The following is a 24,714-nucleotide window of genomic DNA, read 5'->3' on the forward strand; positions in this document are numbered from 1 at the left end:
AAGACCAAATACAAAATACTACATAAATTTAAATTTTGTCCTGGCACAGAAATATTGCATTGAACAGGATCTTCTGAATGACTTCTTCTTTTAGATATTTTCCTTAGATTATGATCGGGTTTTAGTTTTTAGATAATCAAACTGCATGTTTATTTTCTTGCTTGTTGTGAAATTAATCTTTTGATGATTTAATTAATGTTTTGATGATCACATTTATGATAAACGTCATATGAATATTAACTTCACTCCTCTAGCTGTTGTTGATTCTGGTGACATGAATCTCCCAGCTCTGATGATGTTTCTGGTTGCTGGTGTTATTAGTTCACTTTAGATTTTAGTTCCTTGTTCTGAAAAGTAAAAAATGTTTCAGGCCTGTGAAAACCCCAAACGGTCGAGTTCAGCCACTCCCTGTGAGCTGCATAAAAAGGCAGAAGAGACGAACCTGAACTCCATCCTGCATCAAACTCCTGCAGCATCTTGAAGGTATCAGCTTCTTCATCCTCACAGCAAAATAATGTCACTGAATTGATGGTTAATTTAAACTTTTTTGCATATTCTTGGAAATTCTTCCTCATTTTGGATGCATGTTTGTAATTTGTATTTGATTCACTGTTTGTGATTTGACTTTAGGTGACCTTCATCATGATTCCAGCCGTCCTCTTCCTCCTTTTGCTCTCAATGACAAATGTCCTGCTGGTAAGTTGGAAATAATGAGGTAAAGCTCAAGTTTATGCTCAGTGAAAGTTTTATAATCATTGAAAATGATTGCAAGACTCAATTAAAATAAACTAGCATCAGAACTTGGGAATGAATCCCTAATGAAACATTTATATATTTTGCAGGGCATACCAGTTGACTATGATGATAAATCTGGTGAGTGCATCGAACATTAATACTTAAACAATATAAATGTTTAATAACGTTATTCTTTTTCTTTGTTTTCAGTTGCATCATGTCTTAATACATGATTAAGAGACAGAATGTTTTAGTTTTGCTAAATGATAAATGTGCAGGTTGTTATTGTAAATTAATAACTGAATATTCATAATTTAAAGAAACATTCTGATGAAATCATTGTGGCAATGTTGTTCAAGATTCAGGTTGTCTTATTTGCGTTGAATGTTTGGTTTGCAAACATTGGTTGGTTTGGTTTGTTGGATAACGTGAAAACAGTTTTCACATTATCCAAAATGTAGCAAACAGATGAAGACGGCTTCACGTTTAATGAGTTGAATAATTTGGTTTAGATTCAAATAAATTCTGAAGGGAAAGGTTATGGGAGACAATCTAAACTTTAAAGAAGACAATAACAGAAAACAACAAAACAGTGCTAAAAGTTAAGTATAACTTCATAAATATGTATTTGGGTAGACAATGCACAATCCAGGTGTAATACCTCAGTTTATAACGTGAAGTCAATTTGACATTTATTGTCATTATTTTAATATTGTGCATTTAATATTGTGTTTGATTTGCAGAAAAACCCCTCAAGCTTCTTGATGACATCGTCATCCCCGACATTTGGGAGAGGAATGCAGACCCATGCACTGCCATAGGCTGCAAGTGGCCCAAAACCGGACGCTTTGTAAATGTGCCCTATGAGATCTCCTCTGACTACTGTGAGCAGAAACGATTAGATAATTAACAACATTGTCTTAATATTTATTAAATTTTATTTATGTAACATCTTCAATTAATTCAACGTATCTGTAGCTAAGGAACAGCGCAAGTTCATCATTGATTCCCTAGAGCAATTACATGGTGTCTCCTGCATTCGTTTTGTCCCACGAAGCGATCAACATCGTGATTACATCCATTTCTTTTCAGAAGAGGGGTATGAACACACACACACACACACGCACACACACACACACACACACACACACACACACACACACACACACACACACAGACAAACAGTTCCAATGTAAGATGCAAAACCTGTTTTGGAAGGAATATATTTTAGCAGATTTCAGTTTATTTTATTGCCAACAAATGGCAGCAAACATGCAAAACACACAAACATGAGATTGACTCCAAAACCAAACATGAAAATGAAAATAATGTCTCAAAAAAAAAAATGTTAAATTTTTTTTTGCAGTTTGCTTTCACACAGTGTATCAAAAAAAAACATTTTTTAAAAAATTTGTGGGGGTTACTGTGAAATCAATAACCAAAACCCCACAGAAAAAACACAAAATGAAAAATAAAAAAATTTCCTTTTTTAAATGTTTAAAATAATATATTTGTTTTTCTAAGCATTTATAGTGTTACACGATGTCCTTCCTGTGCTTTGGCAACAATGGATTTGCTTTTGAAACAGTCCTTTACAGCAAAAACAAATCTGAGAAATTAAAAGCAAACTTTATTACTGCATGCATGTTTGACTCTTGTATTCCAGTGTTGGTCTTTTCCCCAGGTGTTGTGTCCTTTGTAGTTGTCACCTCCTGTTCATGAAATCAGACAGAAAATCTCTGTGATGTTTGTACACTCACTGAACATGATTTTTGGGAAACCATGAACAATCCACAGCTCCTTTTCACAGAGTATTGTTTAAGATGCCTTTACAAAATATTTGGTATTAAAAAGTACAATTACATTTAAAATGTTTCCTTAAAAAAGATTTTAAATTGTCTGTCTGTTTCTAGCAATTCATGGCCTCAACAGAAGAACAACTGCTATCAGAAAATTGACACAACAACAGGGCTCATAATGACTTCAATTCTTCATCCTTCATCAAGTGAGTCTTTATGAACATGCATGCAGTAATAAAGTATAAAGTTTGCTCTGTTCTTTAATTATCTTCACTGTATTTGTTTTTGTTTTTCTGCCTTTCAAAAAACCAGGAACAAACATGAAGTGGTCAAAGTTCTGTCCATAAATCCCCATGCTGTCTGTCTTTATAAGTGCTGTTTGGAAAACATATTTGTGTATTTTAAAAGATTATTTAGATAAGAAATTCCTATTATTTTTTGTATGTTTGTTTTAGATCAGAAATTCATTTTTGAAATACTTTAACTCAGAAGCTTTCAAGCAAACTGCTGCAAAATACTGTATTTGTTTGCTTAGTTTTCAGATTTAAATGAAATGTTTTTAACAACAGTGTAAATTTGACGTGATGGAAAGTTTACTTCATAGCATTTAGATAAATTAAAGCATAAAAACATTATGTTTCTGCTTAGTTTTTGCATTTGTTTTGATATTTTAAAATAACAGAAATAATTGCAAATCTTTTAATAATTGACAAAAAACAGAAGCTTGCAGTTTTTGCTAAACCAACGTAATGTTCCTAAGAACATATAAACAGGTGTAAGATATTTCTACCAAGGACAAACCATTTTAATATCCCCACACTGCAAAAAAAAAAATGATAAAAATAATAAAAAATGCCTTCACTATATATTTAGGTTTATAATGTTTAAAAAATCAACTAGCAGTAACTAATGTTTATACATTTCTAAGATTCAGTCTCTTTGGAATCTGTGTCACAGTATCTCGCTCTGCTGATGGCTTTGGGTTGTTTTTTGATACCAGGTTCTTTTGTCTGCAGCTGATTAGCAGGTAAGATAATTAAACTGCCTCTCTGTTCCTGAAACAGTCTCTGACTCTTTGGGTTTCCACAAGATTTGAAGACATAATGGAGTCCCCAGGTTGTTTCCATGTAACATCTGGTCCATGGTTGTGCGCCTCTCTGTCTTCATCCGATAATCCTTACTTCTTCAGGGTGCTACAGGTAGTCATCCTACTGAAGTTTATCAACAGTCTCCTTCAAAAAAACACGTAAATAGGTCTTGCATTTGATGTCGCTTTTCACTGCCTCTGTTTAATGTGTTGAGACAAATTTTGGACCTGACGTTTCAGGAAATTTTTCAACCTGTCATGTGCAGTGTACTATCATGATAAAAAGTTTGCCAACAGACTGAGTGGCAATGTGTCTTCCATCTGCCTCCAGTATGTTTATATTTTTCATCAAAGATCGTTTCAGGATCTGTAATGACCTTCTCCATTTGATGCATATATGCAGGAACAGCTGTGTGGATCCATTTAATAAAAACTGGACACCAATGAGGTCCATTGTCTGAAACAAGTATTTTGGTACATGGTATTTTTTTACTGGTCATATGAATGCAGTATTACTTTTAAAACATGCCATTTGTATCTACTGTTTTAAAAATTAAAGTATTGATTTTTCAGATAAATGTCCTATCTATCCATGTTTTTATCATATAATGGTTATGTACTTCAGTGTATCAGAGTATTTTTAAAATATCTTAACTTCAACAAGTTGGTATTATTAACTGCAAAATCGTATTCTGTTTCATTGTTTTGTTTGTCCTTTCTTTATCAATCAATCAATCATCCATCCATCCATTACATTACACATTCTTTACAGATCGGATGCAGCCTCCAAGCGTCCCCACTTCCCCTACATCGCATTTCAGATCAGAATTAAAAGACAAAAACCAGCCACCACTCATGCTGTAGTTTTTACAGCCATTTGACAGTCATGTTTTTTGGGGTGGAAAGCCAAGAACCGGAAGACAATGCACAGGGAGAACATGCAAACTCCATGCAGAACCAGACAGTCAGGACCTTCTTGCTAAACCAACGCTAATAAGACTGTGCAGCCATCAATCAATCAATCAAACTTTATAATACATTTATACAATAATACAATAATACATTTCAGCAGCAAGGCATTTTAAAGTGCTTTACATCAAATCAAACACAAAAACACAATGCAACATAGAATCAACAAAAAAAACACAACATCAAGTCAGATTCCGTCAATAAATTTATAATTGATTGCATTTCAAATAAAACTCTAAACAAGTGGGTTTTTAGTTGAGATTTAAAGGAAGTCAGTGTTTCTGCTGTTTTACAGTTTTCTGGAAGTTTGTTCCAGATTTTTGGTGCATAGATGCTAAATGCTGCTTCTCCTCGTTTGGTTCTGGTTCTGGGGATGCAGAGCAGAACCAGAACCAGAAGACCTGAGAGTTCTGGAAGGTTGATACAACAGCAGCAGATCTTTAATGTATTGTGGTGCTAAACCATTCAGTGATTTATAAACTAGTAACAGTATTTTAAAGTCTATTCTTTGAGCTACAGGGAGCCAGTGGAGAGACTTCAAAACTGGTGTTATGTGCTCTGTCTTCCTGGTTTTAGTCAGAACTCCAGCAGCAGCATTCTGGATCAGCTGCAGCTGTTTGATTGATTTGTTGGACAGACCTGTGAAGACGCCGTTACAATAATCAATACGACTGAAGATAAACGCATGGATGAGTTTCTCTACATTAGTACTTTAATCCTAGAAATGTTCTTCAGGTGATAGAAGGCCGACTTTGTCATTTAAGAGTCATTTAAGGAAACTCTCATGGAGAAGTTGATTTTTTCTGTTGGAGGAACTTGGTTTGCTTTATCTTAGCCCGTGTTAACTTCATTGCCACGGAGCACATTTTCATCACCAGATGTATGCAATACAGAAGCAACATCAACTCCCAGAACTTTCATTTAGTTTGTGTAGGTGTGATAAGAGATGTTCATGTTAAAGCCATTGCAGCAAAATGCAGAACTAGAAGTGGAAAAATTATGTTGCAAGATTAGGCTTCTTCTAAAGCAGCATTTCAATCTGATTGAGTTCTGGTCTGGAGTTCATCAAAACACATTGATTAAACTTTAGTTCAGCTGTTCAGCTCTGTGCTCTGGATTATATTTCTATTAATGAACCAATTTGACTGAGTTTGGTACCTGGTTTCAGGTGTCTGGTTGCAACAGAAAATATATTTCACTGGAGTTTTGCTGATGGATCAGCAAAAAGTATTGCATAGTTGTAAAAATAAAAACAACAATAAAGGCTCCCTCCTTTTAAACATGCCACAGTATGTTCACATTTCACAGGTTTTCTACTTTCATTCAGGTTTCTGTCGTGTTCTGTGTTTTTCTGTATGTTTATTTCTAGTTTCCTGTGTTTATTTTGAAGTTTCCTGTGTGTCTGAGTCTCCGTGTTGTCCTGTCTCCCCTTGATTAGCCCCCAGGTGTGTCTCGTTCCATGATTACCCTCTTGTGTATTTAGTATCACCTGTGTGTGTCTGTCTTCGTCGGATCCTTGTAAGTGTTTACGTGCAGTTCGGAGTTGACTGTTAAGTCCTCGTTTGTTCCCTGTCGCTACCTGTGTTGAGCTTTAGCCTTCCGCTCTACAGTGCTGCCAGGTCTGAGAACTGTTCCTGTTATTTGATTATCTACCATTAAAAACTCCTCGTTTCACTCCATCTGGGTCCGCTGCGTTTTACCTCGCCACCACCACACCCACATCTTGACAGAAGGATCCGACCAGAACTGAGAGGTGAGCAGCCACACTACCACCATGGACCCAGAAGAAACGCAGGAGTTACTCGAAACTATACGCGAGTATGAGGAGGCCATGGCCAAGCCGTACATGGCCTGGCAAATCCTAGCCTTCGCCATCCGGTTGGGTCTGCTGCTGGATTACTGGGTTCCGCGCTTTCCGCACCCGCGGCTGGTGGAATTGAAGAGGGAGGCAGAGTGGGAGCGGGAGGCAGCGCTAGCAGTCATGGCTGGAGGACCGCTGCCTCCCAGACCCAAGACTCTGTCCTCCCGATCCACCACCCCCGTTCCGTCGCCTGAAGAGCCAGCAGCAGACCCTCCGCAGCCGGAGCCGCCAGCAGACCCTCCGCAGCCGGAGCCGCCAGCAGACCCTCCGCAGCCGGAGCCGCCAGCAGCGCTTCCGCGGCCGGAGCCGCCAGCAGCGCTTCCGCGGCCGGAGCCGCCAGCAGCGCTTCCGCGGCCGGAGCCGCCAGCAGCGCTTCCGCGGCCGGAGCCGCCAGCAGCGCTTCCGCCACGAGCCGTTCCTGCCGCCCGCTCCAGCCGGGCGCACCCGGCTCCCGTTCCTGCCGCCGCTCCAGCCGGCGCACCCGAGCTCCCGTTCCTGCCGCCCGCTCCAGCCGGGCGACCCAGCCTGCTCCGTTCCTGCCGCCCAGCTCCGGGCGCGCTCAGCCGTTCCTGCCGCCCGCTCCAGCCAGCGCGCACCCGTTCCTGCCGCCCGCTCCAGCCGGGCGCACCCGAGCTCCGCTCCAGCCGGCGCTACAGAGAGTGCTTTCCCCGAGACTCCCAGTGCTTTCCCCGAGACTCCCAGTGCTTTCCCCGAGACTCCCAGTGCTTTCCCCGAGACTCCCAGTGCTTTCCCCGAGACTCCCAGTGCTTTCCCCGAGACTCCCTGTGCCAGTCCCGAGCCCCTTCCCTGTGCCAGTCCCAGGCCTTCCCTGTGCCAGTCCAGTCCCGAGCCCCTTCCCTGTGCTAGTCCCGAGCCCCTTCCCTGTGCCAGTCCCGAGCCCCTTCCCTGTGCCAGTCCCGAGCCCCTTCCCTGTGCCAGTCCCGAGCCCCTTCCCTGTGCCAGTCCCGAGCCCCTTCCCTGTGCCAGTCCCGAGCCCCTTCCCTGTGCCAGTCCCGAGCCCCTTCCCTGTGCCAGTCCCAGGCCCTTCCCTGTGCCAGTCCCGAGCCCCTTCCCTGTGCCAGTCCCGAGCCCCTTCCCTGTGCCAGTCCCGAGCCCCTTCCCTGTGCCAGTCCCGAGCCCCTTCCCTGTGCCAGTCCCGAGCCCCTTCCCTGTGCCAGTCCCGAGCTCCTTCCCTGTGCTCCTCGTCGCCGCCCCCGTGCGGCCCCAGAGACTCCTTGTGCTCCTCGTCGCCGCCCCCGTGCGGCCCCAGAGACTCCTTGTGCTCCTCGTCGCCGCCCCCTGCGCCGCGGACGGCCGCCGGATCGCCTCCGTGGTTTCCGCCTCCGGCGCCGCGGACGGCCGCCGGATCGCCTCCGTGGTTTCCGCCTCCGGCGCCGCGGACGGCCGCCGGATCGCCTCCGTGGTTTCCGCCTCCGGCGCCGGGCGCCGCGGATCGCCCTCCGTGGTTTCCGCCTCGGCGCCGGACGCCGCGGATCGCCTCCGTGGTTTCCGCCTCGGCGCGCGGGACGCCGCCGGATCGCCTCCGTGGTTTCCGCCTCGGCGCGCGGCGGGCCGCCGCCGGACGCCTCCGTGGTTTCCGCCTCCGCGCGGGCGACGCCGCTGGATCGCCTCCGTGGTTTCCGCCTCCGCGCCGACGCCGCCGGATCGCCTCCGTGGTTTCCGCCTCGCGCCGCGACGGGCCGCGGATCGCCTCCGTGGTTTCCGCCTCGGCGCGCGCGACGGCCGCGGATCGCCTCATGCTTTCCGCCTCAGCGGCCCGCCTTCGCCTCGGCGCGCGACGGCCGCCGGATTGCCTCCGCGGTTTCCGCCTCCGCCGCCGCGGACGGCCGCCGGATTGCCTCCGTGGTTTCCGCCTCCGGCGCCGCGGACGGCCGCCGGACCTCCTCTGTGGTTCCTGCCTTCCGGTGCTTCCGCCCACCCAGTTGGGTTTGTTTTGTTTGTTTTTGGACTCTGGACCCTTGTGTTTCCGCCCAATTATGGTGGGTAGTTTTTCGTTGTTTTATGGACTCTGGACCCCCCATCCAGCTCCCCTCCGCCCACCCTCGTTGGGTTTTCCCGTTTTTGGGCGTCTGGGAGCCGCCCGTTAAGGGGGGGGTACTGTCGTGTTCTGTGTTTTTCTGTATGTTTATTTCTAGTTTCCTGTGTTTATTTTGAAGTTTCCTGTGTGTCTGAGTCTCCGTGTTGTCCTGTCTCCCCTTGATTAGCCCCCAGGTGTGTCTCGTTCCATGATTACCCTCTTGTGTATTTAGTATCACCTGTGTGTGTCTGTCTTCGTCGGATCCTTGTAAGTGTTTACGTGCAGTTCGGAGTTGACTGTTAAGTCCTCGTTTGTTCCCTGTCGCTACCTGTGTTGAGCTTTAGCCTTCCGCTCTACAGTGCTGCCAGGTCTGAGAACTGTTCCTGTTATTTGATTATCTACCATTAAAAACTCCTCGTTTCACTCCATCTGGGTCCGCTGCGTTTTACCTCGCCACCACCACACCCACATCTTGACAGTTTCTACTGCTTCTAGAAACAGTTCAAGCACTTAAAAAACAAAGCGGTTCTTTGTCAATACATTTATGTTTTTTGGGGACTGAAAAATGATCTGTTTCAATAACCTAATGAAGGTAACTTCACAAATCAGCAAGTCCAGCCTTCACCTCGGCACCCAAATAGATCTCCAGCCCATTTGGTCAGCTGGTTTTCCCACTGTATGCACTGTACAATGGCTGCTGGACAAGACAAATATTTTGTTACCATCCAGAAACCACTTGCTGCATTCTTGTTAGTTGTGAAGTAGCCTCCACTTCTGCTTTTCAAAGATATATGGTTGTATAATTGTACATCTGTTTGCAGCTATTTTCATGTGTGAGTATAAACAATGAGTTAGGGGGGATAGCCAGCAGTACCTTAGTTGGATTTAAAGTGACTTAGGCCCTAAAACATCTCATTCAGACCGGAGTTCAAAATAGGCTGAACTGACCAGACTGAAATCTCAATTTGTGCAAAAAAATGTAATGATCATGTTTTGTATCACCCATAGATCTGTGCTAACCTGAGATTGTTTAAAAAAAAAAGAAATTTAACATGAAACCTTTTTTTTTAGGAAAACAGTCATGGTAAGAAAGTTATCATGACTGTCAATGCAGGCAGAGAATAAAACAAAAGACACTCTGAGATCCAACATTTTGTTGAAGAGGTCTGAGTTTTGATTTTTTTTTACTTTTGTCATTTTTAACTGCATTTTTATGCTGCAGTTTTTGAACTTTAATTTGAGTAAACATTTGACTGAGACACTTTTACTTATAGTTAATTAAGTAGAAGAACAGTTGAGTACTTTGTCCACCACTGAGCATTGGACACACCTGACCAATAAACAGACTGAATTTCCCCACCTGGTTTGTTTTGATCGATTGGTATTGTCTCTATGAGAAAAGGGACAGCATCACTGGAAAAAACAGCAAGTTACTGAACTAAAGGTGTAAAAAGTTCTTGAGTTGTAACTGTGAGGCGTCAAAATTAAGATAAAAACATTTCCATACAAATTATACTGTAAAGATCCTCAGCTTTCAGTAAAACGTACAATCTGCTACCTTAGCATTAGCATAGACATATAATAGAGCTGTTTCATGTATTTGTTGAAATTAATCAGCAAAGATCATTTTACCACAACTTTCCTTTGCTTGAGATATGATACTTTGTTGGGCCAAAATGATTACATAGTTGTGTGCAAAGCAGAATTTCCTTATTCAATAAATTATATTTTTTCCATCACAACCAATAATTATGATACTTTTTTTTAAAAAAAGATCTGCAACTTTGATCTCCCTAAATCAAAGCAAAAGCAAGAGAAAAAGCGGCCAGATCATGAAGACTGCTGCCTGGTTCTGACTGGTTCTCAGTACAAAGTCTGACCTCCAACAGAATCAAATCAAATCAAATTTTATTTGTATAGCACAGGGTTGGGCAATCCTGGTCCTCGAGGGCTGGTGTCCTGCAACTTTTAGATGTTTCTCTACTTCAACACACCTGAGTTAAATAATGAGGCCATTTGCAGGAGTGGAGAATCTGACTGCACTTAGGAGGTGATTCAGCTGGTGGATTCAGGTGTGTTGGACCAGGGAGACTCTAAGAGTTGCAGGACACCGGCCCTTGAGGACCAGGATTGCCCACCCCTTGTATAGCACATTTCAGCATCAAGGCATTTCAAAGTGCTTTACATCAAATCAAACAGAAACACAATGCAAAACACGACCTTAAATCAAGTTGCATCAATAAATTTGTAATTGATTACGTTTCAAATAAAACTCTAACCAGGTGGGTTTTTAGTCGAGATTTAAAGGAAGTCAGTGTTTCTGCTGTTTTACAGTTTTCTGGAAGTTTGTTCCAGATTTGTGGTACATAGATGCTGAATGCTGCTTCTCCTCGTTTGGTTCTGGTTCTGGGGATGCAGAGCAGACCAGAAGGTTGATACAACAACAGCCGATCTTTAATGTATTGTGGTGCTAAATCGTTCAGTGATTTATAAACTAACAACAGTATTTTAAAATCTATTCTTTGAGCTTCAGGTAACCAGTGGAGGTACTTTAAAACTGGTGTTATGTGCTCTATCTTCCTGGTTTTTGGTTTCACCCTGAGAGTGCCTTCTCCCGAGTTGAACAAGATCTCGGAATCTTGTTCAACTCGGGATCTTGTTCACGAATGGGGGAAGAAGGGAGTGGGAGATCGACAGGCAGATTTGGATTGGCGCAGCACCTGCCGTCAAGCGGGTGCTGTACTGGTCCGTCGTGGTGAAGAAAGAGCTGAGCCAAAAAGCGAAGCTCTCGATTTACCGGTCGATCTACGTTCCCACCCTCTTCTATGGTCATGAGCTTTAGGGTCATGACCGAAAGAACGAGATTATAGATACAAGCGGCCGAAATGGGTTTTCTCCGTAGGGTGTCTGGGCTCTCCTTTAGAGATAGGGTGAGAAGCTCAGTCATCCGGGAGGGACTCAGAGTAGAGCCGCTGCTCCTTCACGTAGAGAGGGGCCAGTTGAGGTGGCTCGGGAATCTGGTTAGGATGCCTCCTGGATGCCTCCCTGGTGAGGTATTCCGGGCACGTCCCACCGGGAGGAGGCCCCGGGGAAGACCCAGGACACTTTGGAGGGACTATGTCTCTCGGCTGGCCTGGGAACGCCTTGGGATTCCTCCGGAGGAGCTGGAAGAAGTGGCCGGGGAGAGGGAAGTCTGGGCCTCCCTTCTGAAGCTGCTACCCCCGCGACCCGACCCTGGATAAGCGGAAGAAGATGGATGGATGGATGGATGGTATTTTACAGAGGGGTGGTAATCCTGTTCAGGGTTGCTGAGGTACAGAATCGCCACTGCTGTATTGTATTCATTGTTATAACTTTTGACAATATTATTGCTGTCTTGCCTTCTTTTCTGAACTTATATTGTTGGTAAGAGATACAAGAATGAAACTACTGAAAAGTGTTACATAAATAAGACAAAATGAAAAAATACTACATAAATTTTTATTTTGTTCTGGCACAAAAATATTGCATTGAACAGCAACTTCTCTATTTTTTTGAACTGTTTTGCAGTTTTCTTGTATTATTTTGCGGTTTTCTGCTTAAAGAGGAAGTTACATTAAATCTATACAAAATAATAATAAAAAACTTGAATAATGATGTAACACTTTCCACTTGTGTTGGTTATGAGACTTTAAAAAAAAAGAAAGCTAATGGAGTATAGACCTTATAAAAAAATCAGATTTAGATGACCAAAAAGTTTACTTATGTCAGGAACATTTGCAGTATGAACAAGTTCTGACTTCTTCTTTTAGATATTTTCCTTAGATTATGATCAGGTTTTGGTTTTTAGATAATCAAACTGCATGTTTATTTTCTTGCTTGTTGTGAAATTAATCTTTTGATGATTTAATTAATGATTTAATTAATGTTTTGATGATCACATTTAGGATAAACTTCATATGAATATTAACTTCACTCCTCTAGCTGTTGTTGATTCTGGTGACATGAATCTCCCAGCTCTGATGATGTTTCTGGTTGCTGGTGTTATTAGTTCACTTTAGATTTTAGTTCCTTGTTCTGAAAAGTTAAAAATGTTTCAGGCCTGTGAAAACCCCAAATGGTCGAGTTCAGCCACTCCCTGTGAGCTGCATAAAAAGGCAGAAGAGACGAACCTGAACTCCATCCTGCATCAAACTCCTGCAGCATCTTGAAGGTATCAGCTTCTTCATCCTCACAGCAAAATAATGTCACTGAATTGATGGTTAATTTAAACTTTTTATGCATATTCTTGGAAATTCTTCCTCATTTTGGATGCATGTTTGTAATTTGTATTTGATTCACTGTTTGTGATTTGACTTTAGGTGACCTTCATCATGATTCCAGCCGTCCTCTTCCTCCTTTTGCTCTCAATGACAAATGTCCTGCTGGTAAGTTGGAAATAATGAGGTAAAGCTCAAGTTTATGCTCAGTGAAAGTTTTATAATCATTGAAAATGATTGCAAGACTCAATTAAAATAAACTATTATCTGAACTTGGGAATGAATCCCTAATGAAACATTTATATATTTTGCAGGGCATACCAGTTGACTATGATGATAAATCTGGTGAGTGCATCGAACATTAATACTTAAACTATAAATGTTTAATAACGTAATTCTTTTTCTTTGTTTTCAGTTGCATCATGTCTTAATACATGATTAAGAGACAGAATGTTTTAGTTTTGCTAAATGATAAATGTGCAGGTTGTTATTGTAAATTAATAACTGAATATTCATAATTTAAAGAAACATTCTGATGAAATCATTGTGGCAATGTTGTTCAAGATTCAGGTTGTCTTATTTGCGTTGAATGTTTGGTTTGCAAACATTGGTTGGTTTGGTTTGTTGGATAACGTGAAAACAGTTTTCACATTATCCAAAATGTAGCAAACAGATGAAGACGGCTTCACGTTTAATAAGTTGAATAGTTTGGTTTAGATTCAAATAAATTCTGAAGGGAAAGGTTATGGGAGACAATCTAAACTTTAAAGAAGACAATAAGAGAAAACTACAAAACAGTGCTAAAAGTTAAGTATAACTTCATAAATATGTATTTAGGTAGACAATGCACAATCCAGGTGTAATACCTCAGTTTATAACGTGAAGTCAAATTGACATTTATTGTCATTTTTTAAATATTGATGTTGATTTTGTGGATGTTGTGTTTGATTTGCAGAAGAAACCCCCGAGCTGCTTGATGACATCGTCATCCCCGACATTCGGGCCAGGAATGCAGTCCCATGCACTGCCATAGGCTGCAAGTGGCCCAAAACCGGACGCTTTGTAAATGTGCCCTACGAGATCTCCTCTGACTACTGTGAGCAGAAACGATTAGATAATTCACAACATTGTCTTAATATTTATTTAATATTTCTGTAAAATTTTTTTATCAATTCAACGTATCTGTAGCTAAGGAACAGCGCAAGTTCATCATTGATTCCCTAAAGAAATTCCATGATGTCTCCTGCATTCGTTTTGTCCCCCGAAGCGATCAACATCGTGATTACATCCATATCTTTTCAGGCAAGAAGTATGAACACACACACACACACACACACACACACACACACACACACACACACACACACACACAAACAAACAGTTCCAATGTAAGATGCAAAACCTGTTTTGGAAGGAATATATTTTAGCACATTTTAGTTTATTTTATTGTCCCCAACCAATTACCTTATGGAGGTCAACTGGTGCAAACATGCAGCAAACAGCCAAACACATGAAAGATTCAGACTCCAAAACACACAAACATGAAAAAAAAATACAAAAATCACTGCAAACAAATCCTGCAATCAAAACCGGTGGATCTGGCAAAGAATGGATTAAACTTATATTTATTTAAGTTGTGTTGGTGATTACTAAATAAAAGTCTCAGAGGACTCAGAACCATTGGGAACCAAAATTGAAACATTTGTTACATTTTCAACTAGTGGGGTTTGCTTTCACACTGCGCTGTCACATCAATCAAACCAATTGAAAAACATTTTCACCTCCTCTCCTGTGGGGGCGATGCACCAAAAGATACTGAAGGAAATGACACAAAACCCCCAAAGAAAACATCAGCAAAACTTTCTGCTTTACAAAATGTAAATAACAGCTTCACATTTTAGCATTGATTTCTGTTTTGTCTTTGGCGAAAGATAATAAGCTATTTTTCCCACTAACGTTAGGCTAGCGCGTTTTTGTTGGTTGAATTTACCCAGAATGCCCTGTGATGTAGTCCGCTTCCTGCTTTTGGAGCAGTTTTTGTTCCGCTTGGCGTTCACGTCTGCATTTGAACTTCACCAGAGTTCACTTTAATGCAGCCAAGACCTGGGTTTCTAGGCGAACAATATTTAAAATGAAAACGTGTTTATTTCCTACTGGTGACTCTGTGTGTATCTTCCAGGTGTTCTTCCCCTATAGGTCGTCAGAAGGGAGGACAGAAAATCTCTCTGCGGAAAAGCAAGTGTTTGAAAGGCGCCACTGTGCAGCATGAGGTTCTTCACGCTCTGGGCTTCAAACATGAACAGGTCCGCTCCGACAGAGATGACTACGTTGAGATTCACTTCGAGAACATCGAGGAAGGTAAGATTGAAGTCAAAAGAATCCATTACATTGTTCTGTACTTCACTTATATAGATCAAAAAATATTTTAAAAATACAACTGCTTAGTTTCAGCAAATTTGTTTCTTAGAAAGACTTGTGAAATCACACAATAATTATGACTTTTACAAGTTCTCAATATTTTCTGTGGTCTGATTTCATGAACAGGAATGGCGCACAACTTTTTCAAAACGGACACCAACAACCTGGGGACTCCATATGACTTCAATTCTATCATGGAATATGACAAGTGAGTCTTTATGAACATGCATGCAGTAATAAAGTATAAAGTTTGCTCTGCTTTAATTATTTTCACTGTATTTGTTTTTGGTTTTTAAAGCACTGCCTTCTCCAAAAATGGGAAACCAACAATTGTTGCCAAACGCGACCCCAAGATGAAGTTTGGACACGCCAAAGAATTCAGCGTCAATGACATCGCCCGTGTCAACAAGCTTTATAAGTGCTGTAAGGAAAAACCAGTATATGTATTTTAAACATGTTTATATTTAGATCGGAAATTCCTTATTATTTTTTATGCTTGCTTTTTAGCCAATCAGAAATTCATCTTTTGAAGACGCCGGCCTCCAGAAGCTGCAGCTGGTCAGAAGCTTCATCACAGACCAAACTGAGCTAGCATAAAAAATAATGTCTGCCTCTGTCCTTTTCTTAACAAACAGCTAGAATTTATGGTTTGGTTTTGGAAAATGTTTTTTGCCACAAGGCGGATCAGTGATAGCCAATTAGACATAAACAGCAAGCATCGCCACATTTATGTTTCTGCTTTAATTTGCTTTGGTGTTTAAGTAATTAATAACTTAAATTAATTGCTTAAATACTGAGGGAAATGTTACAGGAAAAATGGAATTTCTTCTTTGCAGTTTTTGCTTATGCAGCAATGTATTGAATTTGCCTAATAAAGAAGCATATTTTAAAAAATGTTGTGGTGAAGTTATTTTCTGTGAAGGGATCGATGGGGCACTTTATTTTAATATCCCCACACTTGGAAATATTGGCATCTATTGATGTTTTATGTGATACGTTTTACAGAAAGATTAAATAATAAAATTTCCTAAGGTTAGTTTTTATGGCAAAATGTGCTGTAAAATTTTGAAGCAATGTTATTTGTAGTTTATTAATCAAGGTTTTGCTATATAAAGTAGAAAGATCTCATCTCTTTAGTTAACATAACATCTATTTATATTTTAATTTTCTGTGTTCTTACTTATCAAAACTCTAGTTAGTTGCACTCTATCAAAGCTTTTCTCTATTCAGGTAGTTTGGGGTTTAAAGAAGCTAACAGGAAGAAGAGAAAGACAGGAATATCAGGAGGTTTCACAGCCAAGGTGGCAAGTAAGATTCAGAGTCAAACAGGAAATTCCAGGTAAATGAAAAGGCATCAACTATTTTTTTAATTTAACCTAAACTGTCTTGATTTGTGCAAACCAAGAGGCCAAAAAAATTGGATTTCTACGATTTTATTTAAAAGATGTTTTTTCCATTGTTGCCAAATATTTGTTAAATAGGTTGTACTTTTGAGCCTAAGAACAATTTATATGTTGTACTTCTCTTTACTTTTAAATAGGTAAATAAGTATAATCAGTGCCTGTATGAGTGTTTTGACTGTCATGCAACTGTGCTCAATCACTGAAGTAAATATACATATTTACTTATATATGTGTAAACACTGCAGAATTTTGTTTTTAATCTCTCATAATCTCTCTGAGATTAGTCAATTATGTAGAATATATACAGTACAGACCAAAAGTTTGGACACAAATGTGTGTCCAAACTTTTGGTCTGTACTGTATGTGTGTGTGTGTGAGAGAGAGAGAGAGAGAGAGAGACGTGTGTGTGCATGTGTGTTTGTTTCTACTACCTTTTGGGGACCATTTTGCTGACACATACGTTATGGGGACAAACTGCTCTTTGTGAGGACTGAAGCCTGATCCCCACAAGGGGAAACGCTGTTTTTTGGTCATGGGTCAGATTTAGGACTACGGTGTGAAATGAGTTTTGGTTAGGGTTACAGTTAGGTACATAATGGTTAGGGTTAGGTATGTAATGGATAGGGTTAGGATAAGGTTTAGGCTGTAGAAATGAATGGAAGTCAATGGAAAGTCCCCGCAAAGATAGCTGCGCAAACATTTGTGTGTGTGTGTGAAAATATATATGCTGCATATATTTTCAGAGCCTAGAGAGGCTCTAATCCTCTTCTGTATTTCAAACAAAAATCCAAACGATAATTCCCCCATAACCATCTTTTCTTTGAAAAATGCTTCTTTAATATTATGCAAATTAATTATATTCTTTGATGATCAAAGCAAAAACATAAAAGCAGGGAAATAAATGTGGCAATTATAGATAGTGTATATGCTTGCTGTTTATATCTCAGTGGTTATCAGTACAGGACTATGATTTCCACTTGTTCATTTAAAGAAAAGGAGAGAAGAATATTATATTTATGCTTGCTCAGGTTTTTGGTGTGAGGCCTTAGATCAGCAGGAGCAGGAGGTCGACCTCTTTAGTCTGTTCAGTTGTGGGTAAAAAAAATAAACAAAGAAAGAAAAATCTTTCATTTCAAAAATCTTTCAATCTTTCATTTCAAGAATTACAACAGTAAAGTTGAAGTAGAGTTCAACTTTACCTCATTAAAGGTCAAGTTTACCTCATTAGTTTTAATGAGGTAAAGTTTAGCTTTACCTCATTATTTCCAACTTACCAGCAGGACTTTTGTCATTGAGAGCAAAAGGAGGAAGAGGACGGCTGGAATCATGATGAAGGTCACCTAAAGTCAAATCACAAACAGTGAATCGTCTACAAATTACAAACATGCATCCAAAATGAGGAAGCATTTCCAAGAATATGCATAAAAAGTTTAAATGAACCATCAATTCAGTGACATTATTTTGCTGTGAGGATGAAGAAGCTGATACCTTCAAGATGCTGCAGGAGTTTGATGCAGGATGGAGTTCAGGTTCGTCTCTTTTCCCTTTTTATGCTGCTCACAGGGAGTGGCTGAACTCGACCATTTGGGGTTTTCGCAGGCCTGAAACAAATGTGGGGAAAAAAACAACAACTGAGAAAGTAGAATTGTCAAAACAAAGAACTGTGAAGAAAAGTGAACTTTCATAATAATTTTTTGTTATTATAATAACAAAAATAACAGAAATATCACCAATCAATGATTACGCTTTTCTAAGAACAGAACAGATAAATGTGTGGATGTGCCAAAACTTCCTCCAGCTGAACAAAAACAAAACTGAAGTTATTATTTTTGGACCTAAAGAGGAACAATCTAGAGTCAGTGCACAGCTTCAGTTATTACAACTAAAAACCAGCGATCAGCCTGAAACCTGGGAGTAGTGATGGACTCTGACCTGAACATTCAGAGCCATATAAAGACAGTTACAAAGTCGGCCTTCTATCACCTGAAGAACATTTCCAGGATTAAAGGACTAATGTCTCAGCCAGATCTAGAGAAACTCATCCATGCGTTTATCTTCAGTCGTATTGATTATTGTAACGGCGTCTTCACAGGTCTGTCCAACAAATCAATCAAACAGCTGCAGCTGATCCAAAATGCTGCTGCTCGCGTTCTCACTAAAACCAGAAAGATAGAGCACATAACACCAGTTTTAAAGTCCCTCCACTGGCTCCCTGTAGCTCAAAGAATAGACTTTAAAATACTGTTGTTAATTTATAAATCACTGAATGGTTTAGCACCAGAATACATTAAAGATCTGCTGCTGTTGTATCAACCTTCCAGAACTCTCAGGTTCTGGTTCTGGTCTGCTCTGCATCCCCAGAACCAGAACCAAATGAGGAGAAGCGGCATTTAGCATCTATGCACCAAAAATCTGGAACAAACTTCCAGAAAATGTCATGTGTTCTGGCCCATCTGCCTGTTTTGTTTTCCTCCTCAGGCCTCTCCTCTCCAATCAGCTCATCTGGCTCACCTGCATGCTGCTGCACAATCAGGCTCATGTCATCCACCTGTTCACCAGCAGTCATATTCGGCTCTCAGGCAGGCAGACGGTGCGATCTTGACCACGTTTTTGTCTCTTGGAGTTTACTGCCCTGTCTAGCCCTTGTCGGATTTTCTACTGGATTCTGGTTTCCGGATGCTACCCTGTTTTCTGTTTTGACTTCTGCCTTTGCCTCGCCCCTGGATTTGTCCACCTGAAGTTGCCTGCACGTGCTGGAGCCTTTGCTATATCCTGACCACTGATCTTCGCCTGTTCCTCAGATAAGTTGCCTCTTACTGCCTCTTTATCCTGACCCCTCTCCAAATATCAACCCCAAGGGACTGCTTGTTGTCACAAGCTACCAAGACTGTTTCTGCCTCCCACTACACCTCAAGAAGAAGCTCCTGTCCTGTTGCTGGTCCCATATCCTGATTCCTCATTAAAGGCTTGTTTCTGTTACTTCGTGTCTGACTGAAATTTCGGGTCCTCAGCCCTGAGCGTTACAGAAAACTGTAAAAGAGCTGAAACACTGACTTCCTTTAAATCTCAACTAAAAACCCACTTGTTTAGAGTTTTATTTGAAACGTAATCAATTACAAATTTATTGACAGAATCTGACTTGATATTGTTTTTATTGTTGATTCTATGTTGCATTGTATTTTTTGTGTTTGATTTGATGTAAAGCACTTTGAAATGCCTTGCTGCTGAAATGTGCTATACAAATAAAGTTTGATTTGATTTTGATTTAAGAGTAATCATCAAAGGATGAATGAAAATAAATGGTACAGTTTGATGATTTTATGAATATTAAAAAGATTATAGTCTAAAAATTACTCTAATAACATAAGGTGAAAAAAAAATCTAAAGGAAGGAGTTAAAGCTCGTTCATCCTGCAAATTTTCCAAACGTTGCTGTACTGTAAGGACATTCTTTTTTCACCTTAATATAATTTCTTCAAAGGTCACCATCCAGAAATAAAAGGTGTTAGATTTTCCTTGAAGTTTGTTCTTTCATGCTAATATGCTTGGTTCTGTGCAGCTTTAATGCCACTTCCCCTTTAAATAACGAATACAAGGAAACTACAATAAGGTTCTGTTCAATGCAATATTTCTGAATCAGGACAAAATGAAAACAGATAATCAGTATTTTAAAAGTTAATTTCTGGAAATAAAAATGGACACCAACGTCAAGGAACGAGTTTTACAGCTGATGGCTCTGTCACAGGTAGAACATGAAGGAAGCTAATAGTTTATCAGAGGGTCTATTTTGTTTAAAATCAATAATAATAAAATTCCAGTTGTAAAGATGTGTGACATTACATGAATTTAAATAATTTTAAATGAATTTATTTTGTGCATGTATCAGATCTTACCTGTGTTGTCAGAAAGGAATATATTTAAACCTGCAAAATGAATGACTGTTTAAATTGTCGGTGTTTGTTACAGACATGAGCAAAGTCACTGTATAAACTTACAACATTTGTAATCTTCCTGAGTATTTTTTGAAGCAGTTCTTTGTTTTATGTTACGACTGGGGTAATTTAACTTCATTATGCAAATGAGTGTGCAGGTGCCTTTTATTGATTGGTGCCTGGAGGACGACGGGGGACGTCCGATTGGTCGCTTCCCGGAGGTGACGGATATAAAAGCTGGTGACGCGGACTTCCTGCCATCCATCCTCGGCTCATCCCAACTGGCCACACTGTTCGACACTATGTAACGTTCTGGAGCTTGTAGGAGTGAGCTGCCGTTTCTGTTTCCTTAGTTTTCTCATGTTTTTCTTAGTTAGGTAGGGAAGTTTTTGTTATTTGGTTTATTTGCTTTTAATTAGGTAAGTTGGTTAATATTGAGATAGTTTCCTTTTGTTTGTTGTTTTCGGCATTAGCTCATTCTGATGTCATACGCTCCACCTCGATCAAGTTAGCATGTTAATGCAACAAATAATTCAGAATAATACGGTTTAGATTTTTAACTTCTTGGCAGAAATGTTTCAGATGCCATGATGCATTCTGCCATTACTGCACAAAACAAACATGGGCTGAATTTTACTTACGGTAGTTATGGCCAATTTTCTTTGTTTCAGAAAATGTATACTTGTATTTGCCTGACATTAAAATGTGATTTTGAGTTGTGAATAGTGCATAGAGACAAATGACCTGGAAAGTATAGAAGTCTGGACTGTAGGAACAGAAACTTTTTTGCTGCTGCTAGAAAAGTTTGAAAATCATTGAACTTTAACTGAAAGTTACATTCAGAGTAAAGGTGAAGTCACATATATTTCAAGATCTGAACATCCGGGCAAGATTCTTGCAACAGAGGTTTTACATGTTGTGGGTTTGAACTCTGCCTATCAGAAGTAAAGGCACAGACTGATTGGCCTTAAATGGTCTGTGTTTGATTTGAGTGAACGTCTTATAAGCAGGAGAGCTGAGCATTTTCAGACTTCTGTTCTTTAAAGTCCCCACTGCAGCCTCTCTTCCATCACTGCTGAAGTTTTGGCCTTCAGAGTCACCGTCATGACTCCAGCTCTGCTCTTCATCCTCATCTTCGCAGTGCCAGGAGTCACTTTGGTGAGTTTAATTCAGCAAAGTTTAATATTTGATGCAACCAAAAAAATTTTGGAATTTTTAATCTGTTTGATTTTTTTTTCTTTTAAAGATAGAGTGATCTGATAAAGTTTGCATTTGTTGAAATTGTTTCTATTTGTGTTGCAGAGTGCACCAGTTGACGATAATGAAAATGGTGAGTGCAGTAAATACCTGACATTTGATGCATTGATCTTTAAATCTGTAATCTTTTCTTTTTACTTGTTTCTATCCAGATGAGTCAGTGGGTGATTCTGAAATCGTTCCAAGACCCAAAGCTGACTTGAGTAAGACAATTTTTCAAAACAGTCAGTCAAAATAGTCACAATAAAAGGAACCTGATTGCAGATGGAAACATTTGCTTAGTCAAATTTGTGGTTTGGTTTGATTTAGTAGAAACTTAGAAAGAAACTTTTCGCAACAGGCAGACAGTGCAGATCATTCCTACTTCCCCATAATGCATGTTGCATTTCCTTTTTGCTGTGTTACAGACACAGCTGTGCTGCAGGGTGACATCGCAGTGCCAAACACTTTGAGCAGGAATGCAGATGAATGCACCAGCAGAGGCTGCAAGTGGCCAAAGTCAGGACGCTACGTTTACGTGCCGTACTACATCTCTGAAGCTTTCTGTAAGAATCTTTGGTTTTATCTTTGTCTCATGAAAACAAATATATAATTAGCTCTCTTTGTCATCATATAACTTTACACAAAGTTCTGTGTAGCTATGTCTATGTCTATCTGTAGCTCAGGAAGAGCGAGACATCATCATCACAGGACTGCAGGCCTTCAACCAATCCACCTGCATCCGCCTCGTCCCATGGAAGCCTGGGGATCGTGATCACATCTACATCGAGTCTAAGGATGGGTAGGAACACACACACACGCACGCACACACCCCACACACGCACAATTAATAATAGAAACTGCAGAACCAATACTGCATCACACACTATAAACTAAAATAAACTCTAAATTATTCTTATTTTTTCTTCTTCTTCAAAGTGTTTTTGTGGTGCTAGTGGCTCGTATTTTTGTGGCAGTAGGCAGACAGGAAGGAGGGTGAGTTGGGGGGGGGGAGACATGCAGCATGGGCCACCGGGACCAGGAGCCGAACCCGCGACGTTCATATCGGGGACCAAGGCCTCCAAACTTGGGGCGTGCTAACCCCCTGCGCCGCCACAATTTTTTATTTTTTAAAGATTTTTCTTATCACTAATTAAAACTTTATGTATTAAGAGTTGGGTAGCAACTGGTTACAATTACTTGGGTAACTTTATTTTAGAAATGTTCATTTAGAAGAATTTTTACTATGATGAACTTTTTACGTGTGTGATTTGATTGCCTTCTCGGTTCTTCTTACAGGTCATACTCTGACAGTACTAAACTTTATGCCACTGCAAATATTTAGTGTTTTCTACATTTTAGGTGCTGGTCCTATGTGGGCCGTCAGAATGGGGGACAGTACTTGTCCCTGAAGAAAACGGGCTGTGTGCACAATGAAGTTGTGCAGCATGAAATTCTTCATGCTCTGGGCTTCGACCATGAGCAGGTCCGGTCCGACCGAGACAGCTACGTCAGGATCCTCTTTGACAACATTGAACCCAGTTAGTTCACCAAGAAAAGCTGCAAATGGGCTCACATGTCTGTGTTAAAATGATGCGTAAAGGTTTACTTCTGCTCTGAATTCTGGTATAGATTATAAATTTGCTTTCGAAAAGAAGCAGACGAACAACTTGTGGACTCCTTATGACTTCACCTCTGTCATGGAGTACAGGAAGTGAGTTTTTATGACAATGTATTCATTACTTTATGTGAACATAAATGAACTTCTTTTCTCCTGCTGTGTGTAGTTGTTATGCCACATTTTCGTATAATTAGAGAAATTACATTAGAGATGTGAAACAGTAAACTAGTTTGATAATTTTCAGTAATAACCGAATGCCTTATTTTTAGTGATGCCTTCTCCAAAAATGGAAAACCAACCATCGTTGCCAGGTGTGATCCAAACCTTAAATTTGGAAATTCAAAGAAAATGAGTGCCAATGACATCATCCGCATCAACAAACTTTATGAATGCAGTGAGTAAAACATAATGCGTCGCTGAATCCTGCTGTTGACGTTCAGACATGCTAACGTCTCTTGGTTCCGTTTCTTCAGCAGGACTTCCTGGGTTGAAGAGGTCGACCTCCAGGCCTAAACGTCCTAAACTCGAACAACTTCCCTTCTAGACATAAACGACATGCAGTCAGAGAAATATCACATTTACCCTGGTTATTAAAATGTAGCTGACTCAAAAAGTAGCAGTTACATATTAGAGATTTGTTTCTTTGGTCCGTCTCATGCAGGTCCGGTTTGTTGGGTCATTTTTGCAGCTTAAATTATCTGAAATACTCAACCTCATTTTCCCTCTTATGTTTCATATTTGATTCAGAAAATCTGACTCATTGTCATTTTTAATTTGTGGGGTAAATAATTAGGCCTCTGTTTTTAATTTAATACAGCATTTAGGAAAAACAGCTCAGTTAACAGAGACAAATATCTGGAGCTAAAACACACATTTTCTGTTGAAAGTAGAATATTTGATGCCTTTCTATATAATTAATTTTAAAAACGCCAAATGTTTGATGTCACCAAAAGAAAATTTACTGAAAGAAAAAAGTTCACTTTATTTCTATGTAAAAAATATGAACAAGTAAGTTAAATTTAACCGAATGTGTTAAGATGATGAGAGAAAACTAAATGTCGTTTTAATGGCTTTTAATGCATTTTCCACTTTTACATTTCCTTTCTATCATTTATTCTGTACAAATGACTATTAAAGCCAGAGCATATGCATCATTTCTGTGTTTTGACTGTTTATTTAAAACATCATCCTGGCTAGACGTTAACCTGCAGTCGTTTCCAATGACGCTCGTTCATCAGCTTTAGAAACTCAGAGTTTTTAAACATGTTCAATCTTTGGAGGAAGGTCCAGTTTTACCACGGATGTCATTTTTTTGTTCCACATTATTAAACTCTTGAAAATAACACTTTAATATTGACACTTTTTTAGAGTCACTTTA

At 40.2% G+C, this 24,714-nt stretch overlaps 2 protein-coding genes across 2 annotated transcripts; both read left to right on the forward strand.

Moving 5' to 3' along the window:
- The first annotated feature begins 396 nt into the window (after positions 1 to 396).
- On the forward strand, positions 397 to 16,018 carry LOC122820337 (low choriolytic enzyme-like). Its single transcript, XM_044097670.1, has 14 exons — positions 397 to 483; positions 631 to 696; positions 843 to 873; positions 1,479 to 1,619; positions 1,714 to 1,834; positions 12,630 to 12,681; positions 12,830 to 12,895; positions 13,042 to 13,072; positions 13,683 to 13,823; positions 13,916 to 14,036; positions 14,907 to 15,085; positions 15,272 to 15,353; positions 15,444 to 15,568; positions 15,653 to 16,018. The coding sequence occupies exons 2-14, from the start codon at positions 643 to 645 to the stop codon at positions 15,673 to 15,675; spliced, it is 1,167 nt and encodes a 388-aa protein (XP_043953605.1). The 5' UTR covers positions 397 to 483; positions 631 to 642; the 3' UTR covers positions 15,676 to 16,018.
- Positions 16,019 to 20,625: 4,607 nt separating this feature from the next.
- Positions 20,626 to 24,490, forward strand: LOC122820340 (hatching enzyme 1.2-like). Its single transcript, XM_044097685.1, has 11 exons — positions 20,626 to 20,783; positions 20,866 to 20,898; positions 21,526 to 21,637; positions 21,782 to 21,809; positions 21,889 to 21,939; positions 22,144 to 22,281; positions 22,397 to 22,517; positions 23,078 to 23,256; positions 23,348 to 23,429; positions 23,606 to 23,730; positions 23,810 to 24,490. The coding sequence occupies exons 1-11, from the start codon at positions 20,626 to 20,628 to the stop codon at positions 23,878 to 23,880; spliced, it is 1,098 nt and encodes a 365-aa protein (XP_043953620.1). The 3' UTR covers positions 23,881 to 24,490.
- The last annotated feature ends 224 nt before the right edge of the window (positions 24,491 to 24,714 follow it).

The sequence above is a fragment of the Gambusia affinis genome, linkage group LG02 (assembly GCF_019740435.1).
Source record: "Gambusia affinis linkage group LG02, SWU_Gaff_1.0, whole genome shotgun sequence".
NCBI classification, from domain to species: Eukaryota; Metazoa; Chordata; class Actinopteri; order Cyprinodontiformes; family Poeciliidae; genus Gambusia; species Gambusia affinis.